The following is a 10,100-nucleotide window of genomic DNA, read 5'->3' on the forward strand; positions in this document are numbered from 1 at the left end:
AGAATTGCTCCTTGTCACCCGTCATGTGTCTTGAGCAGCCACTATCTAAGTACCAACAGTTTTTGTCGATCTTGGCTGCAAGATACTCCTACACAAGGAAATCATACAATTTTAGGTACCCAAGTTTTCTTGAATCCTTCGTGGTTAGTAATGTTGGTTCCTTTTGGAACCCAAACCTTTTTAAATTTCTTTTTAGCTTTTCCTTTCCTATGGTCACACACATTAGCTTTATGTCCTACTTTTCCACAGCAAAAACAGGTTATATTCTTAATTTTACTTTTTCCTGCTTTCACAAAAAAGTTACTAAGGAGCTTTTGCTTATTCTTAGGTTTATACCCTAAACCAGCTCTATTAAACACAGCTCGTTGATTGTTAAGTATCATTTTCAATTTTTTAGAACTATATGTAAACTTTTCAACAAAAGATTTGTATTTTTCAAGTTCTTTTGTTAGCTTTTGTTTTTCTATTTTTAGAATGTTTAAGTCTTTTGTGAGATTATCTCTTATTGTTTGTTTATCTTTTTTAAGTTCTGAAATTTCCTTGGTTAGTTTTTCATTATCTTTAATTAAGGTATTAGTTTTTTGAATCAACAATTGGTTGCTTGTTTTAAGTTCTAAATTTTCTTTAATGATAAAATCCTTATCCTTAATTAATTTATCGTATTTATGGAAGTGAGATTGATTGGTTAGTTTTAGCTCTTTATTCTTAAGATTTATAGTCTTATATTCATCCATTAATTCATTAAATGCATCATACAATTCATCAAAGATAAAATCTAAATGTGTTTCAGATGTTACCTCATTTTCATTCGCCATGAAGCAGATGTTGGCCTTTTCCTCTTGTTCCTCATCCGATGATGATGATGATGAATCGGAGTCCGACAAAGTAGAGACGAGGACTTTCTTTTTCTTATATTTGCTGCTCTTCTTAAGCAAGGGACAGTCAACTCTGAAATGTCCCGGCTTCTTGCATTCATAGCATCCGATTTCTTCATTTTTCCTTTTCTTACCTTTATCCTTGTTGTAGGAACTTGAGGGACCTCTCCTCTGATGAAAAGACTTCTTCCGGTTGATGAATTTTCTGAACTTTCGCACGAGAAGAACCTCATCATCATCTCCCTCATTATCTTCTTCTTCGCTGCTGCTACTGCAAGATAAATCCTTGTTAGAAGAAGTAGATTTGAGGGCTATTACCTTTTTCATATGAGAGGATTCTTCTTCGCTGTGTTGTTTCATTGTGAGCTCGTGTGTCATCAGAGATCCAAGAAGCTCCTCAAGTGGAAGCTTGTTCAAGTCCTTGGCTTCTTGGATTGCCGTTACCTTGGCCTCCCATGACCTTGGCAAACATCGAAGAATTTTTCTGACAAGGTCACTGTTAGTATAATTTTTGCCAAGGCTTTTTAGGCCATTGACAATATCAGTAAATCTAGTAAACATGCAAGTAATAGTTTCATTAGAATCCATCTTAAATAGTTCATATTTATGAACTAGTATGTTTATTTTAGATTCTTTTACTTGATTCGTGCCCTCGTGGGTCACTTCAAGTCTATCCCATATCTCTTTTGCAGAATTGCAAGTAGAGACTCTATTGAATTCATTACGGTCTAAGGCACAATAAAGCACATTCATTGCTTTGGCATTTAGTTGTGCCTTCCTAATATCATTGTCATCCCAATCTTTTTCAAGTTTGGGTATAGTAACACCCTCTACAAAAATTGATGGGATATAAGGTCCATTAACTATGGTGCTCCAAATCTCATAGTCTTGAGCTTGGATAAATATCCTCATCCTAGCCTTCCAATAGGAGTAGTCGGTTCCATTAAAGAATGGAGGTCTATGGGTGGATTGCCCCTCAATATGAGAGGATCCAAATGGGGTTGTCATTTTGATCTTTTACTCTTTTGGTAGAAGAGTTCCGGCTCTGATACCACTTGTTGCCCAAGAAGACAACCCAAGAGGGGGGAGTGAATTGGGTTTTAAGTAATAATTGCAAATTAAAACTTAATGAGTAACTAATTAAACTTTATTGCAAGTGGATTAATTAGTTTACTATATGCAGTGGATGAAGGGAATGGGAGAGACAATTAAACAATCACAAACACAAGATATTTTATAGTGGTTCGGAGCTAACCCTTGCTCCTACGTCCACTCCCCAAGCTTCACTTGGGAGTTCACTATAATTCCTCGGATTACAGCCGGTTGTTTTACAAGCTCACAACCCAACTTGTTGTTTTACAAGATCACAACGAACTCGGTCGGTTTTCACAGGCTCACCGACTAGAACCATCCGATTGTTTTTTCCGGGATCACAATCGAACCCTTACACCGTTGGTTTTAACCTCGGCTCACCAACAAACCTCAACAACCTTGATTCAATCCCCTGATTGAATCAAGTACCAAGAAAACAGTTTGTAAAGAGTACAGAAAAAGCTTCTTAACAAGCAAATATGAACAATATAAATAATGCAGAGTTAGAAGCCCTCAAACAGATTTTGGAAGAGGAAAAAAGGGCTTCTCGAACTCTGAGTCTCCTCTTTGAATGCACTGATGATCTGATGTCAGAGGAGAGCCTTGAATGCGAGGAAGATGTTTGGAGGATGGACTTCAATGCACTTCTTCTTTCTTTCTCTTGTCTTAACTCTTGAGAGGCTTTGGTAGGTGGAAATCCCTTTTGCTTTGAATGGAGTCTCTCTTTCTTACTCTATTACTGTTCACTCTAGCTATTTAAGCAATCCCCATCGAAAACTAGCTGTTAGACACCTTTTTATGGCCGTTCTGCACAATTTGCAACTCCTGACACAGTGTCCGTTGGGATCGGAGTCGACTCGCTCGATCTAGAGTCGACTCGGCTGTTGCTGGAGTCGACTCATGCTTTACTGGACACGACTCGCCCACTGTTCAAAATTTGAAATAAAGTGCTGTCCCGTTCTGGAGTCGACTCGCCCAAACCTGGAGTCGACTCGCCAAAGTCCGGAGATGACTCTCCCTTCTGGAGACGACTCGTTTTTCAGAAATCCAAAGATCTTTCTTTCGGGTTTACTTCCTCGAGTCGACTCGGATTCTCTTGGAGTCGACTCGGCTCTCAGAGCCAGAAAAACTGGTGTTCTGTCTTTGGAGTTGAACTGCCTCGGAGTCGACTCGCACTTTGCTGGAGTCGACTCGGCTCTCAGACACCGAAGTTGGCTCTCTGACTTTTAGTCTTGCATTCCTCTGAGAGTCGACTCTTGCTTCTTTAGGAGTCGACTCGCCAATCGTCGGAGTCGACTCGAGTTCTTCTGGAGTCGACTCGGCTCTCAGAGTCCAAAACAACTTCTCTGTCTTTCTGTCTGTTACTCCTTGGAGTCGACTCGCACTTTGCTGGAGTCGACTCGGCAAGCATCGGAGTCGACTTGAATTCTTCAGGAGTCGACTCGGTGACAGGGTCTGAGATTCATCTTTCTGTCCTGCTGTCTGTTCTCAGTCGGAGTCGACTCGTAATGTGCCGGAGTCGACTCGAGCCTGTGCCAGAACGTCTGAAACACTTGGAGTCGACTCGAAAGCTTCCGGAGTCGACTCGAATTCCAGACTTTGGTTCAAACTGAGTTTCATACTTAGCCAAAATGTATTGAACCAAAGCTAGAGATAATTAAACATACATTCACATATATTTGGCTGAAACACTAGATTGAATTCATTAGTATAATATAAGATATACTCAAATGCTTTGAGCTCATCAAAATCAAATAGGGTTATAATCAATCACTCCACAGGGAGGCTGCTAGGATGATCATATATCTCTGGTGGAGTTTACTTACAACAACAGTTATCATTCCAGCATCCAGATGGCTCCATACGAAGCTCTGTATGGAAGAAAATGCCGGTTTCCTCTACATTGGGACGATGTCGGGGAGCGGAAGTTACTGGGCCCTAAGTTGATTCAGAGTACCAGAGACAAAGTATTATTGATCAAGCAAAGGCTTAAGGTAGCTCAGGACAGACAAAAAAGTTGGGCTGACAAAAGAAGAAGAGAATTGGGTTTTGCAGAAGGTGACTATGTATTCCTAAAGATTTCTCCTTCAAAAGGTGTCACGAGATTTAGAAGACATAACAAGCTGAGTCCTCGCTACATTGACCCATTTGAAATTCTGAACAAAATAGACGAGGTTGCTTACAGATTGGCTCTACCTCAGGAACTGTCTGGTATACACAATGTCTTCCATGTTTCCCTCCTACGGAGATACATTCCAAATCCCCACCATGTGGTGCGATACAAGCCCCTACAGATAGATAAAAATCTGACTTATGAAGTAATTCCTCAGCGCGTCGTTGATCGGAAGGAGCAGATTTTTCGAAGGCACACCATTCTATATGTGAAGGTTCAGTGGAGCAATCACTCAGAAAGGGAGGCAACTTGGGAGCTCGAGGAGGAAATGCGCGGAAAGCATCCATAACTCTTCAAGAACTGAGGTATGTAAATTTCGAGGACGAAATTTTTTTTAAGAAGGGAAGAATGTGACAACTGGGCCTGGGCCGCCAGATGGGCCGACATAGATCCCTGTCGGCAGCCCATCTGGAGTTCGCCACCTCCTTCTTCAGGAAAAGCCAGCTGCCGGGCGGAAAGAGGCCACAGCTGCCTAGCCCCAGAAGCCGTGCCCCCACCTCCTGCTTCGGAGAGGAGGATGGGTGGTCCAGCTGCCGGGCAGAGGGGAGGACAGATGCTGACCGACCTAGATCCCAGTCGGCACACCGCTTAGGAGTCCTATTTGAAGGACCCTCTCACCATTTCCTCCTCCCTCGGAGACTCTTGAACTAGTGACGGAGATGCCGGAGCTAGGGACGTTGCAGCTATCTTCCAAAGCAAGGTAAGCCTTGGCCCTATTTCTTTCTATCTTACGATGACAAAATAAAAGAAAGGAAAAGGAACAGGAACAGGAAGAAGAAGAAAGAGGGGGAGAGACGACTCACCTGGGTCGATCTGCCGTGCCGCCGTCTTCGGTCATGGCACGGAGGCCCTCTTTCGTCTTTCCCGTTTCCAAACCGAAATAAAAAATAGAGAAGGGACTCCGACATGGCTTTCGGCCGCAGCGCTGCCGGCTCTCGGCAGGGGGCTGCAGTCGGGCCGGAGCCCCGTTCCCTTCTTCCTCTTTAGTAGGATGGGAGGTCTCGGTGAAGAGAAGAAGGGAGGAAAGAAAACGGGAGGGAAGAAAAGAAGGGAAGAAAGAAAGGAAGAAAGAATGGAGAAGAAAGGGAACAAGGACTCACCGGTTCGTCGTTGCGTGCGGCGGCCACCGGCTTCGGCCACGAGCGCCGCCGGCACGAGCATCGGCCGCAGGCCAGCCGAAGATGCGGGCGTCAAGCGTCGGCCGCGAGCACGGCCGAGGGCGCCGCAGGAGCCGGTCGCGGGAGCCGGTCGGCCGTGGCTCAACCCCTCCCGAGCTCACCCTCCTCTCTTTGCGATGGAAGGAAGAGAGGAGTCAGGAGAAGCTTCGGGAAGGAGAAGAAAAGAAGAAAAAGAAAAGAGAAAGAAAGGACAAGAAAAGAAGAGAAAGAAAAGAGAAAGAAAAGGGAAAAATAAAAATAAAAATAAAATAAATAGGGAATAAGTGGATTTTAGTTCAATTACCTGGTTGGGACTTAAGATCTATTCAAGTTTAATTCGGGGTTTTAAATTGATGAATACTGAAAAATATATTTTGAACTGTTCAATAGGTATAGAGAATTTGTCTGAACAATATTAAAGTTCCAAGAGCGATCCAAAGTAAGTGACCCTGTACAAATCTTATTGATTGCAAATCACTGTTTAAGTTGTAAGTATGAAATGATGAAATGGTATTTGATATAGGGTATTTTCTCAAAATTAGGATCAAGCATATGATTGCATGTGATTTATGAATTTGGTTAAATAGTATTTCTTCATGAATATATGATTGGGTATTGTTGCTGGAAATTGGACCCGGGGGCGGCCGTCGGCTGAGGAGGAGGAGCTTCGGCGAACTCTGGCGGGCGGCGATCTGTCGGCGAGCGACGTCCTCCGTGGATGGGGGACCTGCAAAAAGCCGATGGCCGGGGTTTCCGGCGCTGGCCCTCCGATGCTTAAGTTAGAGGGGACTTAAATTTGGGAGAGAAGAAGAGGGAAGAAGCGTTCTGCTTCTTTTTTTCTGAGTCCCACCCCCCATTGAGAAGGAGGGGTTCCTCTTTATAGGGGGTCGGATTACCTGTGATGTGATGGGGCGAGGTCGCCGTACGACTTAGCACGTCGCTCGAGTTGGTGCGCGATCAGGTGAATTAATGCTTCGATGTCGGAGGTGAGGCCGGGATCAGAGAGTTGTCACGGCTGACTGAACACTGCCGAGCCGATTTGCCGTGGAGGACTGAGGATCCGTAGATAACGGGAGCCACGCACATTGATTGTTGAGTGAGCCGGAGATACACATTAATTGTTGAGTGAGTCGGAGACATGCATTAATTGTTGAGTGAGTCGGGGACATGCATTAATTGTTGAGTGAGTCGGGGGTTTGCAGAGGTCATGCGTATTAAATGCTGGAGCCGGTGGCAGGGTATGGCCCCTGACCAGACTTCGGCAGGATGCAACCGCGGTAGGTGGGCGGCGAGGTCGGAGTTTCGAGGTCGGAAGCTCTTCGGGTCGGATGTTCCGGGGTCGGGCACCGAGCTCGGCCGCCCGAGGTTGGCCGTCATACAGTCCTTTGATGGCAAGGTTCTCATGCACTCGGGGGGGAAGCTGCGCTCCCCCAACACTACCCCCCGACTTTCGAGTTCAAACCGCTTGCGAGCTCGGACGCGGGAAGTAGAAGTCGTTATTATGGTAACTGAGATTGAGGAGAGTTGAATTATGTCGGCGCCCCCACGCATCCCGAAGCATTTATAACGGGGGGTTGCGCCTTTTAGCCCTTCGTGGTCGTTTCGTATGGCGAACTCATGATGGGGCCCCAGGACCCGATGGGGCGGCTCCTCGATCTTGTAGTCGAGGCGTCTTTCCAAGATAAGTACGCTGTGTCGATCCTCGAGGCGGACACGCGGTGCGATCTGGAGGTTTATTGGGTCGATCGCCTTGAGGTCGGGTGTTGGATCAGCCGCTCGGGATTTAAAGCCGAGCCGGTAGTCCGGGATCGAGGATTAGGCTAATTACTCGAGGTCGGACGCATTTAATCTCATATCGGCCGAATGGGGATTTGGGAGGCTAAGATTACATCGGCGCTCCACGCATCCTGGGGCTTCTTAAATGAAGGGAGCGGGGGCGGCATTTGCTCGCCTTTTGGAGCGATCCGGCGCAGCGGATCCATGATGAGGCTGCGAGATCCGATGGGACGGCGCCTCGGTTCTATGCTCGAGGCATCGGTCCGGAATGAATGCGGTGCTTCGGCTTCCGAGGCCGACACGTGGCGTAATCCAGACGGGGGGGTGGAAACCAAATCCGCCGATCTGGGCCGTTAGAGGGGTCTATATAAACCCCCCCAAACCAGCCCTAAGAGGAGTCTTGCTCGGTTGCCTTCTCTTTTTCGCCGTTTCCACCTTCGTCCTTTTTCTCAACAGAATCTCGCCGGCGGTGCTCGGAGCGATTTCCGGCGACTCCCCCCGTAGGTTTCTTCCTTGTGTTAGCTAGGGGGTTCTCCTTCTTCCTCCTTTTTCCCGTCTCTTTCGTCTTTAGGTTATTTCGTTTTTCTCCAAAATGGGTTTTGGTCCGGATGAAGTTGGATCTAGTCTGTCGGGGGAGGAGCTGGAGTTAATCCGCTCCCGGTTCTTTTTCCAGCCCGGGTTTCGTCTCGAAACTGCAGGGCCGGAGGATAGGGTGACGCGGCCGCCCCCAGGTCGGATCGCGATTCATCGCGAGACGCTCTGGGCCGGCTTGCGGTTCCCCTTACACGAGTTCGTGAACAGCTGGCTGGTGGAGTAACAACTCGTCCCAGCACAGCTCGCTCCGAACTCGTGGAGGACCATAGTCGGGTTTTTGTCCCTTTGTCTTGCACATGGGATCCCGACTTCGGTGAGCGTTTTCCGCCGGTGTTTCTTGCTAAAGACAAACCCGGCGGATGGAGGGTGGCTATACTTCACCTTTTGGGGTGGTATGTCGCTTTTCCAGGGTGCCCCTTCCACTATTCATGAGTGGAAGGGGAAGTTTTTCTTTCTGGCGTCCGAGGTGCCATGGAGATTTGACCCGAGGTGGGGGGCACCCCTGGCTGAAGGCCCTTAACAGGCTCTTCGAGCCCTCAGCGAGGGACCAGAGGGTCCTTGACGCCCTGCGGGGCCTTGGAAAGGGGTTCAACCTGACCGAGCTCCTAAGAGAGGACGCCTTGGCGAGCGTTGGCTTGAGTTCGGTGCGTCCCGAGGGTAAGAGTAGTCGCATTGTTTCGTCTTTGCTTTATCTGTTTCTGCCTCTTGCTCTTCTAATGTTGGTCTGACACTTAGGAAAAATCTTTTTTGTTTCAGACATTCCCCACATGCCGACTAGCAACACATCCCTCTTCTCCTGGTTGAAAAGGCGGGAGGCCAAGGCCGGCGGGGCTATTCCCCAGCCTCGGAAGAAGTCGAAGTCGGCCGCCGCTTCTTCCTCGGCCGGGATGGGAGGCCCGGAGGCAGGGGTCTCCGCAGCCGCTCGAGGGCGGGGGTCGGCCGCCGGTGATGCGGGCTCGGCGGCCCCATCCTGTCCTGTCCCTGTCGCCCAGCGGGGAGGGCCGACAGTAATCCAGCTGCGGCGTTCGGGGCCCGAGCCGAGCAGGGGCCCCGAGGTCCCCAGCTCGGACGAGCCGAGCTCTTCAAGGGGCCAAAGGGGGGAATCAGCCGAGCCAGGGTCCCCACTCCTTGAGGGGAGCTCGGCCTTCCACGATACCGATGTCGCGCACGCAGTGTTTCGGCGCGCTATGCTTCCAGCGGACCGGGCTGAGTTCCGGAACTCATCGCTGGAAGAGATCGTCGACGGTACCTACCGCAATACTGTTCGGGTAAGCCATTCTCTTTAATCTTCCTTCGGCTACTAGTGTACATATTGTATGTTTTTTACTTATAATTGCTTTCTCTCTTTTCTCTTGCAGCACATTCACGAAGTCGACACCCTGATATTCATCGCCCAAGGATGTCAGGAGGAGACTCGGCGACTCAGCCGGCAGTTGGAGCCGGCCAGGAAGAGGGTCGCCGAGTTGGAGGCCGCGCTGGCTGAGGCCGAAGCGCGGAGGGAAGCGACAGAGGCTGGGCGACTAGCCATTATTGAGGAGCTCGAGGAGGAAAGGGCTGCTCATTCCCTGGCCAAGTCGGTCCTGCGCGCTTCGGAGGTGCGTCTGGCGGAGACTCAGTCCGAGGTTGCGGGCCTCAAATACGAGGGCGGGGTCTTGCGCCTGAAGGTCGAGCAACTTGAGGCCCGGAAAAGGAGGGCACTCGAGCGAGCCGAGCATGCCGTGGACTTCTTCAAGGACTCGGACGAATTCCGCGACATGCTAGAGGAGGAGACCATGGATGGGTTCCTCCGTGGCTTCGATAACTTTCGGAGGCATATGGCTCGGTTCTGCCCCCAGCTCGATCTCTCAATGATTCGTCCGAGGATGAGGTTGGGCACCGACTCCGACGATGACGTTCCTGCTGCCCTCGCGTCCGAGGAGGAGTCTGCCGAGGCTGAGGCGGACGTAGCCGCGCCGGCGGTGACGGAGGCTCCCCCTCGCGAAATCACCGAGGACGCTCCCGAGCCGCCCGCCGAGGTCACCGCCGCAGACCCCGAGCCCGTGTCCGCCGAAGGCCCCCAGGTCATCGCCATAGATGACCTCGAGGGTGACGCCGACGCAACTGCCGCCCCTTAGGACTTAGACTTTTATCTTCCTTTTATTGTAAATGAGGTCGGCCTTCAAATTTGTTGAACGGCCGACCTCCAATTTTGTACTTAGCCTTCCGGCACTTTACTAGTGAAAAGATTTTCTTTCGCCATTCTGCGCTTATTTTTTCCTTTTATTTTCTTCAGTTGTAGGCGAGGCCGGTACTTCAACTTATTGTTTTACCGACCCTCGACTTTGTATCCTAGCCTTTGGGCTGCTTGTCAATGAAAACATGTTTCTTGGTCGTGTTTTGCTTTTCTTTCCCCTAACTTGTTTAAGTGTCCAAGTTCCGATTACGCTGATTAGG

General features: G+C 48.9%; 2 protein-coding genes across 2 annotated transcripts; both read left to right on the top strand.

The window, feature by feature from the left end:
- Positions 1-3,820: 3,820 nt before the first annotated feature.
- Positions 3,821-4,429, top strand: LOC103699046. Its single transcript, XM_008781088.2, has one exon. It carries the CDS (start codon positions 3,821-3,823, stop codon positions 4,427-4,429), a length of 609 nt encoding a protein of 202 aa, XP_008779310.2.
- A 4,425-nt stretch (positions 4,430-8,854) lies between these two features.
- LOC103699045 (tropomyosin-1, isoforms 33/34-like) lies at positions 8,855-9,781 on the top strand. The gene is made up of 2 exons (XM_008781087.2): positions 8,855-8,935; positions 9,026-9,781. Exons 1-2 carry the CDS (start codon positions 8,855-8,857, stop codon positions 9,779-9,781), a joined length of 837 nt encoding a protein of 278 aa, XP_008779309.2.
- The last annotated feature ends 319 nt before the right edge of the window (positions 9,782-10,100 follow it).

The sequence above is a fragment of the Phoenix dactylifera genome, unplaced genomic scaffold (assembly GCF_009389715.1).
Source record: "Phoenix dactylifera cultivar Barhee BC4 unplaced genomic scaffold, palm_55x_up_171113_PBpolish2nd_filt_p 000125F, whole genome shotgun sequence".
NCBI lineage: Eukaryota > Viridiplantae > Streptophyta > Magnoliopsida > Arecales > Arecaceae > Phoenix > Phoenix dactylifera.

Excerpts from the sequence above, each read along its gene's own strand:
- LOC103699046 (XM_008781088.2), top strand. The coding sequence starts at position 3,821 with ATGGCTCCATACGAAGCTCTGTATGGAAGAAAATGCCGGTTTCCTCTA.
- LOC103699045 (XM_008781087.2), top strand. The coding sequence starts at position 8,855 with ATGCTTCCAGCGGACCGGGCTGAGTTCCGGAACTCATCGCTGGAAGAG. Across the intron at positions 8,936-9,025 it reads CCTACCGCAATACTGTTCGG|CACATTCACGAAGTCGACAC; the intron begins GTAAGCCATTCT and ends TTTCTCTTGCAG.